The following is a 22,826-nucleotide window of genomic DNA, read 5'->3' as shown; positions in this document are numbered from 1 at the left end:
GATTATAAGAAGCAGGGAAGAGGAGGATAAATGTTAAACGGTTATAGAGTTTCAGCATAGGATGATGAAAAAGTTGTGGAAATGGATAGTGGTGATGGTTTCACAATTTTGTGAATGTACTTAATGCCAATGAATTGTACACTTAAAAATTGTTAAAATGGTAAATTTTATGTTACATGTATTGTTTTAAAAAATGTATAGGAGATTGAGTTTCTCTTGAAAGATTGCATCTGGCTAGGGCCACATATTTTTGAATATGAAGAATGTATTTGATGTGTAAATCATTTATATTCCTTCTGGCCCTTGTAGGCATTTGAGTTTGTAATCTCTGTAATAAATAAATGTGGGTACTTTATTTACTGGTCGATGAAAATATTACTCAGAAAAAGGAAGTAGTGATTTGCATTTAATCAATGGAGCTGTTGGTCTCAGCAGCAAATTCTGCTGAGAGTTTAGGTGAAATTAACTCATTTATTAGATATTTCATTTTTTTATTCTCCCCATTTATGTTGTGAATCCTATAGAAATTAGATATAGCTATTTAAAATACTTAAGAAATCTTTCATTTATACTAATAGGTAATGATAGTATTTATTTCTACTTAGTTTAGTTTTCCTGCCTTTGGATGGGCATGATCTTCAGTAACATTGACTTTGCTACATGTGTTTATAAATTCAGGAATTTAATCAGTGGTTTTTCAAACATTTTAGTAGGGAAATTCTCTTCACACAGTCTTACACTCTTAAAGGTAAGAGTCCCCTCCTTGTTAGTTTAAGTCTTAAGGGAAGATACTGTAACTTCATTATTTTAAACTGTGTTGTCCAGTATGGTAGCCATTAACCAAAGGTGGCTATTTAAATTTAAGTTAATCAGTACTATATTAAATAAAATTTAAAATTCACATTAGTTACATTTCAAGTACTCAGTAGCACATGTGGTGAGTTGCTATAGTATCAGACAGTGCTGATAAAGAACATTTCCATCATTTGCAGAAAGTTCTACTGGACGGTACGGCTTTTAGAGCATGGATTTGAATCAATACCTATGTTCAAATTCTGTTACATCCAGTGTAAGCACAAGAAAGTCATTTAACTTGTCTTCCATTTTCTTCACAAAATATGAATAATACTAATATTAGTACTATGGGGTTGTTATATGGGGGTCAAATTAAATGTGATATGTAAAATACCTAAAAAATAGTATCTAGCACATGCTGTTGATGTTCTTTTTGTTATTGCAAGTCCCATTGTGCTTCCTCAGAACTGTTAGGTTCAGAAGAACACAGTATAGAAACCACCAATTCACAAAATACTAAAATGCATCAAACTGTCATTTTATACTATTCCTAGGATATGAAATAGTTTGTGGTTTATGTGCCTTACTTAAAAATACTTTTTCTTTTAGCGAGTTGAAGAATTTCTCAGCAAAGATATCAGTTATCTTATTTCAAATAAAAAGGAAGCTAAATTTGCACAGACTTTGGGACGAATTTCTCCTGTACCAAGTCCAGAATCTGCATATACTGCAGAAACTACTTCTCATCCCAGCCATGATGGAAGTTCATTTAAGTCTCCAGATTCAGTAAGTTTCTTAGATATGCTTTGAAACTTTCAGAAAGGTTAAAGTCTGAGCACTTTGTGATTTTCAAGAGCAAGCTGGCAGCTTAGTTCACTTAGGTATCAAATATCTATCTACTTTATGGATGGTTTTTCGATCATTAATAAAGTTCCTGTCTTATAAAAAGATATTTTTTTCCTAATAGTATTTATGTGGTCATAGTCTGATTTCTAAAATATGCCCTTGCATTTACATATGTTTTGTTTTTTTTTTTAGGATAATTTGCAACTAAAATGTAACAGCAGATCATTTTTAAAAATAAATTAAAAACTCTTGTTTGTTTCAGAGCAGGAGTAAGCAAATTATGGCCCATGGGCTAAATCAGCCCTGCTGCCTGTTTTTTAGTCTATGAGATAAGTGTGGTTTTTACATTTTAAAATGGTCAGGTAAAAATTAAAATATTTTGTGACAAGTGGAAATAATAGGAAATTCACATTTTTGTCCATAAATGAAGTTTTGTTGGAACACAACCATATCTATTTGCTAACATATTGACTGGTTGCTTTCTTGCTATAAAAGCAAACTTGGATGGTTGCGACAAGACTATATGGCCTGCATGGCTTAAAACATCTGGCCCTTTACAGAAAAAGTTTGCCAGCCCCTTTTCTAGAATTACTGACATCACATCACTACCCCCTCATCGACCATAAGTTGGAAGATACAGTAGTAAAGGATAAATTAAATTAATTGAGTATGGAGAGGAAAAGAGATTGAAAAATAAAGTGTTTATCTCAGTTTTGTATTGAAATAAAATTATTTTCAAATATTCTCCCCATTTTCTGTAGCCATTAAGGAAGCATTAAAAGGTGGGTGGTGGAGGGTGGAGACAGAAGGAGTGAGTTCCATAAGAGATACTGCTTGAAAAAAGAAACAAATGCATAGAAGAAACAAAGTCAAGGAAGGTTTTACATTCTTTCAGCTACTGCCTTTTTGGAGGAATGAGTGATATTCCAGTGACTTGTTGCTTGTAGCATTTCAACTGCTTTTCCTAGTGTTTTATTTAGAAAGTTAAATACCATGTAAAAATAGTATATGCAGTTTATTCGTCTTCTTAGATTTCAACTTAATAGGAAACTAAAATCTAAACTTACTATTTAGACTATTTTTTTTCATGTTGACTAGAATTTACAGAACTAAACTTGGGTCTCATTCAGTTGAGTATAGTTGCTGTACCAAAGAAAGAAGAAACAAACTTTTTAGTAGGAGATCTTATTACAAAGGTCCTAAGGGAATCACTGCTGAACACTCAGCATTTATTGTTGATAATCATTAAGACTTATACAAATAAAATTATTTTAAATTTCATACTTACTGTAAAATTAATCTGTAAATTAGCTTTTTAACCTTTTTTTCCCAATGAAGCACTGTTACAACTTTCTATGTTTGATCTCTGGTCTTTTTATAGGTATGTTTGAGCAGAGGAAAATTACTAGTTGAAAAAGCTATCAAGGACCATGTAAGTAGGAACTTTAAAAATTCACAGCATATGTTTTGCTATTAAAACTGAGGTAGAAAATGAAGATGTCCCTAAAATCTTCCTTTCCTCATTTTTAATAGGAAAAGGCTAAAAGTTACAGCATGTATCTCCTCAGAACCTGCTTTTCATGAAGAAACATCTCCATCTTGTGGCCTTTTAAAATACTACTGGAGATTTCTAAGCTTGTGGCATTTTTGCATTTTTAAATGAAATATAATTTCTTAAAACTTAACTCTAAGGCTAGAGTGAATTAATTATCAAGAATATGGAAATACATTAAGCAGATTGATTTCAGAAGAAAAAAAACTGATGTACTCATTGCTATTGTAACTATAAGATCTCTTCTGAATAACTACCTCATGACATTAAGCTTCAAATGATTAAAGTAGCTCATTTAAAGTAGTAATTTCCCAGAAAAACTTAAACTTTTTTATTTTACAGGATTTTATTCCTTCAAATAGTATATTGTCAAATGCCTTATCATGGGGAGTGAAAATTCTTCATATTGATGGTAAGGATTTTATTATTGTTTATTGACAGTATTTGTTAAAAGTATCGATTTCTGTCCTTTGGTTCTTAATTTTACATAGTGAGAATTAAAATAATGCGAGATACCTATAATGGTAATTCTTTCATCCAAATTTAGTATATTTATTTATAAGAAAATAACAATCTTTAACTCTGAAGATAAATACTAATCTTAAACCCTTCTTTCTTTTAATAAAGACATAAGATACTACATTGAACAAAAGAAAAAAGAGTTGTATTTACTCAAGAAATCAAGTACTTCTGTAAGAGATACCGTATGTAATTTTCCATTCTTTTTAAATTACTTAAGTGATTAACTTGGTTTTTATTTATTTATCTGTAAATTTTTCTTGCCTAGTAGAAAATATATTGACAGAATATCCTGGTGGTAAGCCTGTGTGGACTGTATGCATGTTTCTATTATTTGAATAAATTGTATATAATTTAACTTTAGTATTTACTCATGAGGTAAAAGTTGTTTCTGGGATAGTAACATAAGTTTTTTTGTTTTCTTTTTCTTGCTGCTGATTTATAAGATACTTTTGTTCATTTTCATGGAAAATACTACAATTAGCTTATCAAATGAGAAGTTTCTAATATATAGAATATACTCCTTTTGGAAACATAAAGAGGAAATATACTTCCCAACTGCTTTAGATGGTGATATAATAAAATCTTATTTAATATGATTGTTCTGGTCTGACCTAAAAATTTGTTAAATAACGCATTGGGCATTGCAGTCTGTTAGACCTAATGTTCCCATATCTTCAGTCTCTCACCTTTTTTACTAGGCCTCCTTGACACCTGTGGACAAAATCAAGCCTTGTCCATCCTCTAAAATATACAGTAAAACATCCTTGATCTCTCTTCCCTACCTAAATACTACCCAGTCTTTATATCCTCCAAACTTCTCAAATCTCCACTTTTATACATCCCATTTACTCTTCAGTTTATGAGGTATAAAACTACTGACCAATTTGCCAAATCAAATTAACACATTTTAAAACCAGTCATATTGGTTCTCTCAGCTACAGTCCATTTGTTCTTTGAATTTACCTGTTTTCTTCTAGAGCTCGTCTCATCTCCTAGGTTTCTCATTGTACTCATATTTCATCTGCTTTTTCTTTACTCAATCCTTAAATGACTAGACTCTGAAAAGAAAATAAATTTTATAGAGTATATAAAGACATGAAGCCATAAATAGACTGACATGTTTTAGAAATTTTCTGTGGTATAATAAAACGATGATTGAGTGAGAGAATGACAAATGAAGTTGAAAAAATCAGCAACTTTAAATAGGACCCTTGTACACTGTATAAAGAAGTTAGATTTTATCTTAAAGTGTTTGGAAAATTACTGAGAGATTATTAATACAATAATTAGGTTGGATAGACATTTGGGAAAGATCCTCTGGTTGCCAGTAAAGAATATTGGACAATGACTGTTGAACGATCTTAAACATAATTTTTAATAAGAAACATCATAGCTGCCCCATATATGCATTTTATATGTGAAGATTCATGAAGTCTATGAATTTTACATTTTTAATAAATTCATATTTATATAAGATGAACAATTTGCAGAGAGCAAAATGATCGAATTATATGACAGATAGTAAAGTAAGACTGTATATACTTCATTTGTTTGGGTGTTTTATTTACAAGTAAAAAAAGTTCCAAATGCCTGTTGCCAAATTTTTGTGAACTGATTAATTTTTGCAAATTAATTGAAATCTGCTGAACAGTGTGTAAGCTTTCAATTCATTTGGGTAAATACCAAGGGTATGCATGATTGATGGATTGTACAGTAATAGTATGTTTAGTTTTGCAAGAAACTACCAAACTGTCTTCCTAAATGTCTGTACCATTTTATATTCCCAGCAGCAATGAATAAGAGTTCCTGTTAATGATACTGGTTTTCATCTTGATTCAATTGAAAATACATAAAAATTTCTCTTACCACCTATTCTTTGTCCTGTTGGTTATGTAGAAGTATATCATTTGCTTTCAAATTTGCGATTTTCCAGATACCTTTGTTACTGATTGCTGTTTTAATTCTGTTAAGGTCAGAGTACATAATTTATATGATTTCACACATTGTTCTTTTAAGTTTGTCATTTGTTATATTGCCCAATATATAGTTTATTTTAGTGCAAATTGGAAAATATATATATATTATGCTGTTAATGGGTGTAATGTGCTATAGATTTTAAATATTAAATAGGTCAAGTTGGATGATAGTATTAATCAGGTCTTCTGTATCCATACTGATTTTCTGTCTTGTTCTAGGCATTACTGAGAGAGAAGTTGCCAGATATATTGTGGATTTGTGGATTTTTCCTTTCAGTTCTATCGTTTTTTTATTCATGTATTTTGAGCCTTGTTAAGCATGTATACATCTAATAAGTCTTATGTCTTCTTGGTGAATTGGACTTTTTATCATATAATGTCCCAGTCTGTCCTTGTTAGATTAGTGCTCCTCGTTCTGAAGTTGACTCTGTCTGACATGATATAGCCACTCCAGCTTTCTGTTGGTTAGTGTTTACATGGTGTATCTTTTTGGTTCCCTTTACATTTAATATTACCTATGACTTTATATTTAAAATGTGTTTGTTGTAGACAGTAAAAAGTCTTCTTATCAAATCTGGCAATCTCTTAATTGGTATATTTTAGTGATTTATACTTAATAATTGATACCATCGAATTTAGGCCTGCCAAGGTACTACTACTGGTTTTTTTGTGGATGATCTGTGTATTTTATTCCTGTTTCTCACTTTCCAGCTGCTTTTCAGATTGTTTTAAGATCTGTTGGCTTTTTTGGTTTTATTTCTTCATTTTTGTTTTGTGTTTTATTTTAGTGGTTGCTCTAGGATTTAAACTATACATATAGGTAATCTTTCATAGTCTGTTTAGAATTAATATGTTACGTGCTTCAAATAAAATATAGAAGTCTTAAAACTTTTTGAGCTTTTTACCTCTCCTCCCCCCACCAGTCTTTATGGTGTAGTTATTTTGATTACATCTGCATATATTGAAAAACCTACCAGTATTATCCTTTTGCTTGAAAAAGTCATATTGAAAAACTTAAGAGGAGGAAAATAGTCTTATTTAGCTAGATGTTAACTCTCTTCATTTGCTGTTTCTTCATCCCTGAAGTTAGAGGTTTCCCTCTGCTAACTATTTTCCTTTAGCCTGAAGAACTTCTTTAGCATTTTTTAAGAGCAGATTTGTCAGCAATGAATTTTCTTTATTTTCCTCAATGTGAGAACGTCTTTATTTCACCTTCATTCTGCAAGATACCGTCAATGGATAAAGAATTACGAATTACAGTTCTTTCGTTCAGCACTTTATGGGTATTCTAGAGCTGTATTCTGCCTTTGGTGGATTCTGATGAAAAGTGTACATTCTAATTGTTGTTCCCTTATATGTAATGATCATTTTTTCTCTATGTGCTTTCAAGATTTTTCTTTATCTTTGGTTTTCAGCATTTTGATTGTGATATAACTAGGCATGGTTTACTTAGAGATTATTCTCTTTGCTATTCACTGAACTTCTTGAATCTGTAAGTTTATGTTTGCATTTTTGTTCATATTTACATTTTATTACATTTTGTTTACATTATGTTTACATTTGCTGTTCACTTAGCTTCTTGAATCTGTAAATTTATGTAAAGTTTGGCTATTATTTCATTGAAATTTTTTTTCATTCTCTTTACAACGCCAGCAACAGTGATGTTAGACCTTTTAATATTAATTATAGCTAGAATACAACTTGTTGGGTCCCTGTTCATTTTTCTTTCCAGTATTTTATTTTTACTGTTTTTTAATTGAATATTTCTGTTCATCTGTCTTCAAGTATACTGATATTTCATTCTGCTATTAAGACCACTCAGTAAATTCTGTATTTCAAATTGTATTTTTCATTTCTACAATTTCCACTTGAGAAATTTTTATCTTTCCATGCATTTTAGTGTATTTTTATTTTTACTTTAAAGTCTTTTTCTGATAATTCTGACATCCAGAACACCTTGGGGTTGGCATCTGACTTGTCTTTTCCCTCAAGAATTGACTGTGTTTTCTGGTTCTTATTATGTCATAATTTTTTACTGTACATTAGATACTGTAAAATTTATGTTATGTAGACTGCAGATCTATTATAATACTCTGAAGAACTGATTTTGTTGTTTTTGCTGTCATTGTTTTAGTAGCCAGTCATCTAATTTTTTTCAAACTTAGCGGTTGTCTCAGTTTCTGTAGGTGGCAGTTCTAATCTCAGTTTCCATTTTCAAAGACTTGTATGCAGTTTTCTGTGTGTTCTACATATGCACCTCTCAAGATTAGTCCAAGACTTGGGCAGTGATTTAAATCTTGGTTTCATTTTGAAAGCCCTTGCTATGCTGCGTGGGGTCTGTCCTTAGCATATGCAGCTTAGAGGTCAGCCTTTGAAGTAAGCCTGTTAGTTATATGGGCTTATCCAGGGAGTTATGGATCCCCTTCTCCAGCTGGCTGCTCTACAGTTTACCCTTCACTCTCCAGTTTACAGTGACCTTTTCCTAGTTTCTGTTTTGAGAAAGTTACGGTTTCTCAATTTTAGCTGTCTGTGGCACCTTTACAATTGCAGTTTTGTAACTGGGGCTTCCCCTCAGGGTAAAACTGTGGGAGAAAAGAAAGAAGAAATAATAACAGGGATTCCCTTTGTACTCTTTGGACTGCAGGAGCCTCTTTTCTGGCTCTTTCTAGCCAGAGAGATGGGATTTATATAGGAGTTTTAGCCACTGGCTCCACTACTGCTGCCAACTCTGTGACTATAGAGGTAACATTGCAAGAGAAGTGGGGAATGGGAAATGGGAAACTTAGGCTCCTTAAAAGGAGCCTCTCCAAGCTTGACTTCCTCCTACAATGCGCCTGGTTTTGTGTACTTTTCAGTCCACAGGTGGTTGTTTCCTGTATTTTGTCCAGAGTTTTTAGTTGTAATCAGTGAGATTGATTGACCAATATGGTCAATCTTGACTGGAATTGACTGACTATAATAAATTTTTTAATAATTCCTTTGTTAAGTTTATCATAAAAGTTTTACTGAATGAGAGCATAAAAATAATTTATATTGACTGTTTATAGATTATTTCATCAACTGTACCTTTTCCACACTGGTTGATACCTTTCTGTGAAAACAAAAAGAATTAGAGATAGAATGCAAGGTATTTGTTGCCCATATTGGAAAAGTGTGAGCTTGTATTACTAAATTCCTTACCAATGACTAAAATCCTTTAACTTTTGAGTTATCATTGTTTCATATCTTTGGTTGAATTGATTTTTATTTATATATTTTGCTCCCTTTTTTTGGTATCATTAATATACAATTACATGAGCAACATTATGGTTACTAGACTCCCCCGATTATCAAGTTCCCCCCACATACCGCATTTCAGTCACTGTCCATCAGCATAGTAAGATACTATAGAGTCATTACTTGTCTTCTCTGTGTTACTACTTTCCCCATGCCACTCCTCCCACTACCACCCCCATGCTTACCCCTCTGCCCCCATCCTCCCCAGTCCCTTTCCTTTTGGTAACTATTAGTCCATTCTTGGGTTCTGTGAGTCTGCTGCTGTTTTGTTCCTTCAGTTTTTGCTTTGTTCCTATACTTCACAGATGAGGGAAATCATTTGATACTTGTCTTTCTCTGTCTGGCTTATTTCACTGAGCATAATACCCTCTAGCTCCATCCATGTTGTTGCAAATGGTAGGATTTGTTTTCTTCTTACGGCTTAATAATATTCCATTGTGTATATGTACCACCTCTTGTTTATCCATTCATCTACTGATGGACACTTAGGTTGCTTCCATCTCTTGGCTATTGTAAATAGTGCTGCGATAAACATAGGGGTGCACATGTCTTTTTCAAACTGGGCTCCTGCATTCTTAGGGTAAATTCCTAGAAGTAGAATTCCTTGAATTGATTTTTAAAAGCAAGTTTTTCTCTTTTTTTGTCCTGCAAAGATGGAATAATCACCCTTCTTATATATAGTTCTTTCCCTATATGGTTTTTTTATCTTGAGGATATTGAGCAATTGCATTTGTTGTTTTCACTGTACTTTTAAACCCAGCACATTTCACTGCATTTTTTCACCAGTTATTTTTTTCTTTTTTTTAAAGGGAAAAAGAGGTATTGGCACACAGAGAGCAAGAAGTAAGTATTTTGATATTTTTAACTGTGTTTGGCTTGCTTTTAGAAAAATAGAACAAATCATATAAAAATCTTCTAAGAAATAATGTAGACAACCCTTTAAATGACTTAATTTAGTAGTTCTTGGCCATTTTTAGAATGTGGGACCTTGTAGCAGTTTGGTGAAGCCTGTGGACCCCTTCTTAGAATAATGTTTTTAAAAACATTAAAAAAAAATCAATAGATTTATAAGAGTTACCTATATTAAATTTAGTTTTCAGAATATTTTAAACTATAAAATAATGATATAGTTGATTTTATTACACATTAAAAACAATTTCTGGTAGTGATTCTAATTGCTACTGTAATTTTGAAGTGATGAGCAAAAATAAATGATGCTTCGAGACATCTGTAATAACTAATATGCTATGAAAATGTTTCAATTAGTATCAAAATTATAGGCACTATTAATACTACTGTGATCCTATTGATTATATGCATAATTGGAGGAAATTTTAAATTCCAGTTAGGTACTAGTAAAAATGAAAGTTGAATTTTTTCCTCATTCTAGCTTAGAATTCTCCTGAATTCTATTCATAGCTCCTTTGGGAGATTGATTCACTTTAAGAATCTCAGAATATAGACAGAACTTCTGTTATTTTGGAAAGGGGTTGATATGTAAAATCACCTGATGCTTAAAACTTCATATGGAAATAGATAATGGATACAGAAGATCCCTGACATAAAATGGTTCCACTTAGAGTTTTTCGACTTTATGATAGTGCGAAAGTTATACACATTTAGTAGAAACCATACCTCAAATTTTCTATTTTTATCTTATCCTGGGCAATGTGAAAGATGATATTTTGTCATGATGCTGGACAGTGGCAGTGAGCCAAAGCTCCCAGTCAGCCACCTCATCACAAGGGTGATGAGCCCATACCCTCAACAACCATCTATAGCCATACAGCCATTCTGATTTTCACTTGCAGTATTGTATTCAATAAATGACATGAAATATTCAACACTTTATTATAAAATAGGCTTTTAGATGATTTTGCCCAACCATAGGCTAGTATAAATGTCCTGAGCCCATTTAAGGTAGGCTAACCTAAGCTTTGATGTTTGGTAGATTAGGTGTGTTAAATGCATTTTCAACTTAGGGTATCTTTAACTTATGATGGGTTTATTGAGATGTAACCTCTTTGTAAGTCAGGAAAATCTGCATAATTTCCTCCCACTCCCGGATTTGTATCTAATGTCATGTTTTGTATGTTCTTAAGCAGGTAGACTCAAAAAGCCTTTTGTAAAGGTGGAAGATGTGAGCCAGTAAGTATCTAAGTTCAATCTGTTTGATTTAAGTACAATACTAAAGGAGAAAATCTAATTAAAGTACCTCCACTAATATTGTTAGGTTCCTTTAAGTTAGATTTATATTAAACTAATACACGTGTGGCACAAGTTACAGAAAGTTGCATTAATTAATTTGTGCTCAAGGACTGAAGTTAGTTTCAATATGTTATAGATAATAGTTCCTTGAAATATCTAGTTTAGAGCAATCACAAGACCAGCTCTTTAGTATGGCAAATAACCATTATCTGGCTAAGTGTAGTACTATATGATTTGGAAGTACTATGTAAAGATTGCTTATACATTTGTGAAACAAATTATTGGTACTATTTTGAAAATACAAAATCTGTGTATAACATCTACTTTGGTACTTTTTCTAAGCTTTTTCTTAAGTTTTATAGGATAGTCTTAGTGTACTACAGATGTAAGTAAATTACCTTGGCATGGGAGAATTAGCTTTCTCTTGATGTTCTAGTTACTCATTTAGACATGTATGATTTATTAATTCTCAGGTGCTCACAAAGATGTATTAAATTCTTTTTATGAAATGTGATACTGTGGAGGAAAAAACGCAATTCAGAATTAGGCCTAGAGAAGGTACCAATAAATGGGAAGACAGCCCATGTTCAGCGATTGGAAGACTACATATTTTATTGTTAAGATGTCAGTACCATCAAGTGATCTACAGATTCAGTGCAATCCCTATCAAAACCCAGTGACTTTTTTTTGCAGAAAGAGAAAAGTCTATCCTAAAATTCATATGGAACCTCAAGGAACCCTGAACAACCAAAACAATCTTGAATAGGAAGAATAAAGTTGGAAGTCTACACTTGCTGATTTCAAAACTTGATACAAAGCTACAGTAATCAGGGCACCTTGGTGTTAAAGACAGATGTATAGACCAATGGATAGAATAAAGAGCTCAGAAATAAATCTGTTCATGTATGGTCAAATGATTACTGACAAGGATGCCAAGATCAACAAATACTATTGGGAAAAATAGATATCCATATGCAAATTATATACCATGTGCAAAATTAATGCAACATGGATCAAAGACCTTGAACTATAAAACCCTTGGAAGAAAACGGGAAAAGCTTTTGACATTGGATTTAGCAGTGATTTCATAGATAAATACACCAAAACGACAAGTGACAAAAGATTAAAAAAATAAATTTGACTACACCAAAATTATAAATTTCTGTACACCAAAGTGAAAAGGCAATGCATGGAATGGGAGACGATATTTGTAAATCAGACATCTAATAATGAAAAATAGAAAAATCAAATGACCATGGAATGGGAGACGATATTTGTAAATCAGACATCTAATAATGAAAAATAGAAAAATCAAATGACCAGATTAAAAAATGACCAGATGATTTGACATTTCTCCCAAAATTTATGGATTGCCGACAAATATATGAAAACAAGTTCAACATTACTAATTATCAGAGAAATGCTAATCAAAACCACAGTGAGATATCTTTGTCACCTCATACCTGTTAGGATGGCAACTATCCAAGAAACAAAATAACAAGTGTTTGTGAAGAAATTGGAACCCTTGTCCACTATTGGTGGGATTGTAAAGTGATGTAATTGCTATGGAAAGCAGTATGGAGGTTCCTCACAACATTAGAACTACCATATGATCTAGCAGTTCCACTCTGGTTATATATCCAAAAGAATTGAAAGCAGGGTCTCAAAGAGATAACTTCACATACATGCTAATAGCAGCACTATTCACAATAGCCAAGAGGTGTGTGTGTACACACACGCACACACACACACACCCTCCCTCTCTCTCTCTCTCTCTCTCTCTCTCTCTGGAATATTATTCAGCCTAAAAAGAAATGAAATTCTGAAACATGCTGTAACATGGATAAACTGTCAGGACATAATGCTAAGTGAAATAAGAGAAAAAATACTGCATGATTCTACCTAATGAGGTACTTAGTCAAATTCATAGAGACAGAAAGTAGAATAGTGGTTGCCAGGGGTTGACAGGAAGGGAGAATAGGTGGTCACTGTTTAATGGGTATAGAGTTTCAGTTTTGAAAGATGAAAAGAGTTTTAGAGATTGATGGTGCTAATGGTCGCAAAGCATTGTGAATGTATTTAATGTGACTGAATTGTACACTTAAAAAATGGTTAAGATTTTTTATGTATTTTACCATAACTTTTAAAAACTTTTTTTGTATGTTAAGAAAAGTAATAGTCCTACTTAGGACTATTCTAATAGAAATAGAATAGAATTGGGAAGGGAAGCCAAACTGATTTCTGTTACTGATTTCAGGTTCCAGATGAATTACATGATTTTTAAATATAAGACTTAAAACATGTTTTTTTACATCATAAGGAATCTCATGTATTTGTCTTTTTATTCTTTTAGACTTTATAGGCCATTTTATCTTCAGCTGACCAATATGCCTTTTATAAATTATTCTATTCAGAAGCCCTGCAGTCCCTTTGATGTAGATAAGCCATCCAGCATCCAAAAGCAAACTCAGGTTAAACCAAGGTAGGTATATACCTTCAAGTAATTTTTATTCTTTTAAAACCAACATTTAAACTAATTAATTTAATGCCATGGCTGGGTGTATGTGTGTTTCTAATCACTATTATGGTTTTCCCCCTGTAAATTTTTGATGCCCTTTTACTATATTTGAAGTCTGAATCTCTTCTAATTAAAGTGTGTCACATTTAGACACTCAGGTAGTTTGGGGGGGAGGGATTTGAAAATATTTACAAATAATTAAAATGTGTTGTTTCTCTTAAGTGATCTGAAGTATTCTCCAGAATAATCGTTACATTCTTAGTTTGCCTCTCAATATATTAAAAAGGAAATATGGTTAAAAGCATGATAAATCTCTATGCAAATTATGGCAGATACTATTTGATAAGTGGGGACTATAATTATTATGTTCAGTTAATTCTTTTGCCATATTTTTATCAGAATCTGGACAGATGGCGATAAATGTGGTGGAATCCCAGTTCAACTCCAGCTGAAAGAAAAGAAAAAAAAAGGATATTGTGAATGCTGTCTGCAGAAATATGATGATCTTGAAACTGTAAATGTCATTTTATATTAGGGGTTGATATTTCAGAAACTATGAATAATATTTGCTGCTTAAATTTTAGCTTATTATTGTGATAATTAACTAATATATATTTCAGTAAAATTATCTTAAATTTTAAGAAAGGGAAAATGTATATTGAGAAATAATTTCTATTCATTCATTCAACAAATATTTACTGAGCACCTACTATGTGCAAGTCATTGTTCTGGGTGAACACCATTGAGCAAGAGACCAATTCCCTTCCCTTGTAAAGATTATATTCTATGCAGGGGGAGAAAGATATAGAAAACCATAGGATAAAAGAATAACAAAATTATTTAGAGAGTATTAGTGATTAGATCAGTACCTAGGAGAAAATGTAAAGCAGGAATTCAGATGTTGTCTATTTAGACTTGATAAGGAATGCTTAACTGATAAGGTGATACTTGAGTAGAGACACTTGAGTAAGTGAGGTAATAAGACATGTGAATAATGAAATAAGCAATGCAGAAGTACTAAATTAAACTCACTGATGGATTGAAAGAATAGATGATGGTGGCCTGGACTAAGTAGTATTTGTAGAAGTGATGAGACATGGTCAGATTGTGGATATAATTTAAAGGTGGAGCCAAGAAAATTTGCTAATGAGTTGGATGTTGGGAATGAGAAGATGAGGAGTAAGAGTGACTGCAGTATTTCAGGCCTGAGTAATAAAAAACGGATATGTGATTTACTAATGGGAGGATGAGAAGGAAGTGAAGACAATTCTTTGAAGCAACAGAAGGAGAAATGGAATAGTTGGAAGGGTGTAGTGGACAAAGAGACCGTTTTAAAGATGGCAACTGTTAGAATTTGTAAACTGATTTTTTTAAAAAGCAAGAGCTTTGAATCCAGGCTGCCATGTCTGAATCCTGGCTTCTTGTTTGTGTGACTTTGAACAGTTCCTGGTACTTAGGTTTATTATAAATGTTAGTTATTATTGGAATTGTTAATTTTGAAAATAGTAGACAGTTTTGTTGCTTAGTTTTGGTAGAAGATGGAAGAGTTAAGGAGAAAGAATATTTTTAAATGTCTGATTCATAAACTCTGCCTTCATACTCTAAATTGAAGTTTGGTTTATAGCCCAAAATTTATTAGTGCTTTGTATAGTTTTTTTCTGTTTTGTTTGTATAATAAAGGAACAGAACATGGTTAGCTTAAAATTATTTTTAATCAGAAGCTCAACTGTCTCAGAAATATTTCACATTCCCAAAAAACCTTTTTGAAATTTCAATTATTTATTGGTCCTGAACTTTTACTTTGCTGCCTTTGCAGTAGAAAAATCTAGAATAGATGCTTTTCTTCATATCAGATTGTTATCCTAATTTGATACTCAGAAAGTGATGGAGTAAAAAGTGAAATCCTTGGCCATTAGTTGCCACAGTGAAGGAAAATTAGTGAAAGTAGGTGTTGGGGTAGATATTTTTAAATCATTTTATTTTTTACAGTTTTTTGTGTGTACTTTTTTAGTTGGTAAGAATAAAAAAAATGTCTTTTGTTTTTTGAATCTTAGGATTTCTCAGTGATTCAGTTTCATCTGTACCAGGACATTCATTTAACAAATTTGATTACTGTATATTAAGCAACAAACATGGCAGATATATTCTCTACTCTTTATATATCTTATGGTCTGACACAGAAGATAGATGTAAAATAGGTATTTGCAAGTGGGCTGAGTGTTTCAAAGGTGACATGAAATAAAGTACAATGGTAATAAATAAAGAGGGTACTTAACCATAGGACAAGGCACATAGAAGGTTCAACTGCTTGAAGGATTAGTAAGAGTTAGGCAGAAGTAGAGGGGAACTACATAAAAGTTGGAGCTTATGTTCTTAATTTATTTCAGTTAATAAATTATTTTTCCAAGAACATGAATAAACTGAATCTGAACTATTAGAGCTAATTTAAAAAAAATTTTTTAATCTTTCTCATTTGTTTAACATTACTCGGCATATGGAATTTGAATATGGTAAGTTTGCAAGTAAGGAAGGAATACATACATATTCTAGAATACTATGTTTTTTATAACCACTGAAGAATTTTGTTTTGGAAATACAGTCAGATCATCCCAAGTTAAAATGTTATGAAACTAGGGAAACAGAAATTAGGTTTTACCATGATCATCTTTGTATTGGCTTCTATACACAATTCTGTGATCAACTGAGAGACAGGTGACAGAAATTAACCTGGAGATTCCATCTACTCAGAAGAAGCTTGGTTTCCTGTGACTTTTATCCCAGTATACTGAACTTGTTTACTTTTCTTTTTGAACACTCTTGATTGAGAATAACTTGTCCGTATTCTCCCTTGTTAGCACTTAACTTGCTCATTCTCAAATGTGTTCTTCATTGATGAATCTTTTCTTTTTTTATACTTCACAGCATTCATTCTGCTTCATTTGTTTGTTTAATCTACCTTCCCAAATTCTTATTTTGAAGTCTTGTATGTTAAATTATAACATTTCATTCACAAGTAAGCTCCACTTTACTTGGTGGCAATTGTTTAAGGATAAGATAAAATAGTAAAGGGAAAAGTGTTTTCAAAAATATTAGCACACTCTGAATGTTAAGTGTCACTATTGTTTTTCTTCCTTATCTTCCTTATCAGAGTTCATTTGTTTTCAGTTCCATTGAAACCAATAATTAGTTAGTACTTGACTAATTAGTTAGTACTTAACTTTGCTCTTTAAAAATGGAAGACTTTGAAAACCAAAGTAGTTGTAGTGGTTTATCACAAGTTTATTTTACTTCTTAACATCCTTTGAAGTTCTAGTAAAGGATATTTCTTTGGAGTAGTTACTAGAATCCTAATTTTAGGGGCATGAAAATATTAGAAAGCCTGAAGGACAACAACAAAACTCTCTGTTGGTTTAAAAATATAATTTTATGATTTATATGCTTTCTGTTTTAGCATCTTCTAAGTGAGCAACACAAAAACTTTGCACAGAGTAATCACTATCAAGTTGTTGATGATATAGTATCTAAGTTAATTTTTGACTTCGTGGAATATGAAAGGGACATGCCTAAAAAGAAAAGGTAATTTATCAACCTAAGTTTTAAATTTTACCAGAATATTAAAATTTTCTTAAACTAAGAATAAATCCAAAGTTTCCTCTTCTTGGAATATGTATTTTCAGGATGTACATATGGTTAAGAACCAATTACTTCTTTCTTCTCTCCCTCTTCCTCTACTACCAAAAGTGCTTACCTTAGATTACCTTAAGGATTTTTTTGGCTTTATACCTTAAAGAGGAGTTGGCAAACTTTTTCTATAAAGAGCCAGGTAATAAGTATTTTAGGCTTTGTGAACCATAGGATCTCTGGTTCAGCATTCAGCTTTGCCCACTGTACAGTAAAAGCAGCCACAGACAATATTTAAGCAAATGGGTGTGGCTATATTCCAATGAAACTTTATTTAGAAAAGCATGTCAGACTAGACTACATTTGGTCTGTGTGCTAATACATAGTTTTTCAATACCTGATCTAAAAAATGAAGTTTATCATCTATGTAGACTAAAAAAGGTAGAATTTTGAATCTTAAGGCTTTAAGAAACCCTCCTCTACTTAATTCTGTTAAGCCTTTTTAATACTTTCACTAAATATTTTAGCTTAAACTTTACTTGCTAATGATATTTACTAAAAGTACTGACAGGACTTTTAAAGTGTGAAGTCAGTGCTGCTTAGTGTACAATAACTGCACACTGACAGAATGATCCTGGTTAGATTGTGTCCCATAAATCTAAAGTGAAAGGAAATGCTTTCCTAGAATTGATGGCGACTCAGTAGGCTCTTCAGGCCTTACATGTTTTTAGACTAATCTTAAGGCATGAAGAAGATGAGTAAATAAATAATGAGCTACAGCTTCTGAAAATTAATGAGAAAGCTTTTTGACTTATCTAGGTAGAATAGTTCCTAAACCTCATTATTTCTCTTAACATTCAGAATAGTCGTGCATGACTGATTTAATAATATGTTATTTGGAGAAGAGGCATACTTCCAGCTACTAAAACTGTGGGCTACTGTAAGAATTTAGAATTCCCTAAAACCTCAATCTGCAGCAAAATTCTGAACTATTACTAATGCGTAAACTAGTTATTCCTTAATCAGTTATTTTAGTATTATCTGCACAATTTTTATTTCTTATGGATAAGTCACCTAAACATCTCTCTAGACTTTAAAGGAAAGAGCAGTGTTGGACTAGTGTTTTTCATTTGTTATCCTCCATTTGTTCAAGAGGAATCTTAAGTGAAAGTATAAACAAAATAAATAACAAAAGGAATCATTCTGATTTTGAAGGGGCAGGCAAAATTCTGTATTTCTCTGTGTTATCTATGATATGTATAACATAAAACATCTAGTGAGCTGTTAAGTTTCTTTCTATTTGTTACATAATTTAGGATTGTATTATACAAACTAACATTGGAAGGATATAAAGAAGACTCCATGAGGGTTTCACGTCAAATATGTGTGTGAATTTAAGGATTACTAATTTGTCATCTTTAGAAATTTAAAGATACCAAGTTTCTGGCTCACTATGATAGTAGATATGTTATATTTAAATATAAATAAGTTAATGAATGTTTCTGCCTCAGATTTCCAGTTAAGCCTTATTCTCCACATTGCCAAGTAAAATGAAGAGAACATGTATGTAAATTGAAACACAGAAGTTGTGAAATTTTTCAGGATAATGAAAACAAAATTAGGAGTAGTTAGAAATTCTTTTGATTTATATAGTTAAAAGTACTTTAAACACCAAATTCAAGATACTGGTTAGTACTGGGAGGAAGAGAAAGAATATGGATAAGAAGAGGGGTACACTAGAGATCTCGGCTATACCTGTAAAGTTATTAACTTTTAAAACATCTGAAGTAAACTCAGCTAAATACTAAGTTGTCTGTATTTTTGTAATTCTCTAAGTTGGAGTTTTAAAAGTAGTTTTTATAAAGTAGTTTTACTAATTTAATTTTAACTGCTTAGGAGTTTTATCACAAATTTTGATTTTCTTTTCTTTTTGTCCTATAAAGAATAAAATACAGTATTGGATCCCTTTCTCCTATTACTACAAATGTCCTGGAAAAGTCTGAACCAAAAGAAAAGCTAGAATTGCAATGTATTTCTCAGAAAGACTTCAGGGAAAATAATGTACAGGTGATCGAGCAGAATTTCCTGTATAAAGAAACCCAGGAACCTGAACAAAAGATTGTGTTTATTTCAGAATGCATCCCCTACCCTTCAAGTGAATTAAGAGAACTTGATGAGAAAACAGCTAATATGTGTTCCATGTTAAATCCAGCTGAAAATGACTTAAAACAAAATTTTACACATCTGCCTCCATCTAAAAATAAACAGGGATGCATTCTTATTGATGTTTCTGAACATAAATTAATTATAAGTGAAAATGACTTAAAACTAAGGGTAGATCACTATCCATGTAGACAACAGACATCTATACAAGTTTCTGATTTTAATATGGATAATAATGCATCTCAACCAAAACAAAAGTCAGATACTATACTTTTTCCAGCAAAGGATCTGAAAGAAATAGATCTTCATTCAATATTTGGTTGTGATTCTGGTCTATTAGCAATAAACAGTTCACCAGAGCACCTAACCATTCAGTCAAAGACTCCATCCCATAGTCCTCCTGAGAATCCCAATGAATGTGACATCAAGAATATGGATTGTTTACCTTCTGGTAAAATTCATCGGAAAGTGAAAATATTATTAAGAAGAAATAAAAAAGAAAATCTGGAACCAAATGTGGAATTAGATAAAAGAACTGAATTTCTTATTACCCAAGAAGAAAACAGAATTTGTAGTTCACCAGTACAATCTCTACTGGACTTATTTCAGACTAGTGAAGAGAAGTCAGAATTTTTGGGTTTCACAAGCTACCCCGAAAACAGTGGTGTATGTGATGTTTTAGATATTTGGGAAGAAGAAAATTCAAATAATCTGTTGTCAGCGTTTATCTCTTCTCCTTCAACTTCTACATTTACTGGCTTTTAGAGTTTTTAGAAATACCTTTCAGAAATGATGAAGATGATAATTCTTGAAATTTTCACGTGTATAAAAATTCTTAAAGTTTTTTTTTTTGCCAACTTTGTTTACAGAACCAAATGTAAATATTAACAATAAAGGTGATGTTTGCATTTTTCTACAGAACTGAATACTTATCAGAAAATTGTAGAATAAATTTGTGACTCATTTTACATACTATGTTCAAAGTTGTTTACTAAGAATTATTATAAATAGTAATGTTTGCTTTATGTCACTGAAAGATATGTGAAATTCTCAGAATATCAAAATTTAGCATTATAAATTTGGATATTGTAGTTATATTGTCTATTAAAATAGAACCCCATGGTAACAATGTTGCCTTTAAAAACCTAATTTCCATACAGATAGAAAACAAGCATTAATTTCTGTTTGGGTTCTGGAAATCATTACCAGAAACACTTGACACTTGAGGGTAACCTAGTTGGACCACGCTAGTATGTTGGCACTAAGGAGTTAGGTTATCTGTAAATAGCCTGGGGGTATTTACAAACAGGGGTAAACAGCCATGAAGGAAAAACTTAACCAGGCTACCATATGGAATAAAGTAATTTTTCCACTGTTCTTAATTATTTCCCTTTGGAAGTAATTTCTTCCAAAATGACTCTTTCTCCCTAATTTGGTGTCAGAAATGAAAGGAAGAATGGCATTGAACTATAAATCAAAGTTTTGAAACATGTAAGGATTGCCTTTAATCAGGGTCTTGGCTCTAATTATTAGCTGATATCTGTAGGTGGTACAGGCATTTGCCTTTGAGTATTCTTACAGGATTGAGGCATTTACAACTACAGACATTTTTCACAATAAAAATCAGTGCAATTGAATATTATGTGAATATGTTATCACTAAAAATCAACTTTGATTACCAGTCTTCATTTTTTGAGAACCTGTATAGCTCCCAATGTATTCCCATGCTTTGATGTGTGTGTTGTTTTGACCATTTGGACAATATCCATGAGAAATACTAGCTTTTCAACAACTTTATTGTTCATGCTGTTACCTTAAGTAGGATAACCAAGATATCCTTTCATGTGCATACATACAACCCTTGTTTCCAATGTAAATTACTGTAGCATTTTCTGTCACAAATGGATGTGTGTGTATATGCGAAGCTATGTCAGTGATTACAGCCAACCTTCTAAAAACCTAGATGAAACTTGAAATTATTTGTAGGTTTTTTTCACCCTCAGTACTACCTGTATTCCCCCAAGTTTTCCAAACAATTAAAAGATATTTAAACTTGGTCTATGATCCTTGGAGTTTAGAGTGATGATCTCTTCAGTTTGCAGAGCAGCAGTTTGCCCTCCCAGTGGTTTGGAGTCATTTTGTCTTAGTTAAATTTAATAAGGAGAAGGCTCATGCTGAACACCTCCAATAGTTAAAAGTTTTTAAACTTTATTTTGACACCATTTTTGAACTATTATTTTGAATACTAGAGTTTTAAAATACTGTCCTCCAAGATCTTCATAATGTGTATTTACATTTAAAAAGAAAAGCTTAGCTTTCAGTTTATTTGGAACAATGCTGTAAATTGTAGCAGGATCACCACGTAAAGTTTGGGTTGTGCCATGCAGATGAATACCCAGCCAAGAAGAGGAGGGCAGGTAGTAATCCAGCCTTCAACTCACAGCAGGTGGTGCTCACAGGGAGGTTTTATCTACAGTGCGTGGCCACCTGCCCAAGGTACCTTTGGGGCCATGTCTACCTGGAAGAGGGTATTTTTTGTTTTTTAATTCTCTAACAGTACTTACTTGTGGTTTGGTTCCCAGCTTTTGTTCACAACAGGATATTTCATTTTTAATGTAGTAAGTTACCTTCAGAAGTAGGACTTTTCAAAGATCCATTGCAGGGTAAATGGAAAACTTGGTTTGCTTGATAGAAAGTGACATACTTTGCCAAGTGTATAGACAATTCTCAGCAAGCGCATGATAAATTGAGTTCTTCGATACCAAGAATACTGAAGTTGAAAGGTGTTAGGAAAGAAGAAAGGCACCCTAATTTACTTTAAGGCAAGTATAACAGACAGTATAGCTTTCAAAGTTGGTGGCTCTAGTTCTCCAGGAGTAGCTAGAAACAGCAGAAGTAAAGACAACTGTGGTTTTGTAACTAATTAATTATTTTTCTAAGATAATAGCAAAAGGTGTATTTTACAGGTCAAAAGAATCTTAAGTAGTTTTTAAAGCCAGTGATTTCTGTGCATGCATAGATTAGTATTAAATCTATTAAAATAATTTATGGAACTATATGTAAATGTTACTCTGATGTGTGTAAATTCTAGAGAACTAATGAATGTCAAGGCAAAATATGCGTACTTTTAAGAGGAATAAAAAACCAGTTTATATCGGTAAAACACCTAAAACCATTGAACTTGAATCCTTATTTCTGAAAATGTGGGATTATTTAATGTTTTCAGATGAAAATTTAGTTGTTTTTCTTTTTTAAGGCATTTTGGTGGAAGGATGGATGTGTAAATACTATTCTGCTATCTAAAAATATATTAAAATACTTAATAAATGGTATATTTATTTAAATACTA

General features: G+C 32.1%; 1 protein-coding gene across 5 annotated transcripts in view; it reads left to right on the top strand.

Annotated features, from left to right (window-relative positions):
* The window catches only part of DBF4 (DBF4-CDC7 kinase regulatory subunit), a 28,786-nt gene extending 5,960 nt beyond the window's left edge, over positions 1-22,826 (top strand). For 2 of the 5 annotated variants that reach the window (XM_036990721.2, XM_036990717.2), the window contains exons 3-12: positions 1,405-1,581; positions 3,023-3,073; positions 3,536-3,605; positions 3,821-3,897; positions 9,777-9,810; positions 11,070-11,115; positions 13,529-13,657; positions 14,093-14,207; positions 17,145-17,269; positions 19,258-22,826. In XM_036990721.2, coding sequence (XP_036846616.2) covers positions 1,405-1,581; positions 3,023-3,073; positions 3,536-3,605; positions 3,821-3,897; positions 9,777-9,810; positions 11,070-11,115; positions 13,529-13,657; positions 14,093-14,207; positions 17,145-17,269; positions 19,258-20,242 — 1,809 coding nt within the window. In that variant the 3' untranslated portion in view covers positions 20,243-22,826. The remainder of the gene's footprint in view (positions 1-1,404; positions 1,582-3,022; positions 3,074-3,535; positions 3,606-3,820; positions 3,898-9,776; positions 9,811-11,069; positions 11,116-13,528; positions 13,658-14,092; positions 14,208-17,144; positions 17,270-19,257) is intronic. The other 3 variants (XM_036990720.2, XM_036990719.2, XM_036990718.2) reach the window with 3 other exon arrangements.

The sequence above is a fragment of the Manis javanica genome, chromosome 6, assembly GCF_040802235.1.
Source record: "Manis javanica isolate MJ-LG chromosome 6, MJ_LKY, whole genome shotgun sequence".
Taxonomy (NCBI): Eukaryota; Metazoa; Chordata; class Mammalia; order Pholidota; family Manidae; genus Manis; species Manis javanica.
The sequence above is the reverse complement of the archived record's forward strand: the minus strand, read 5'-3'. Positions and strand labels throughout refer to the sequence as shown.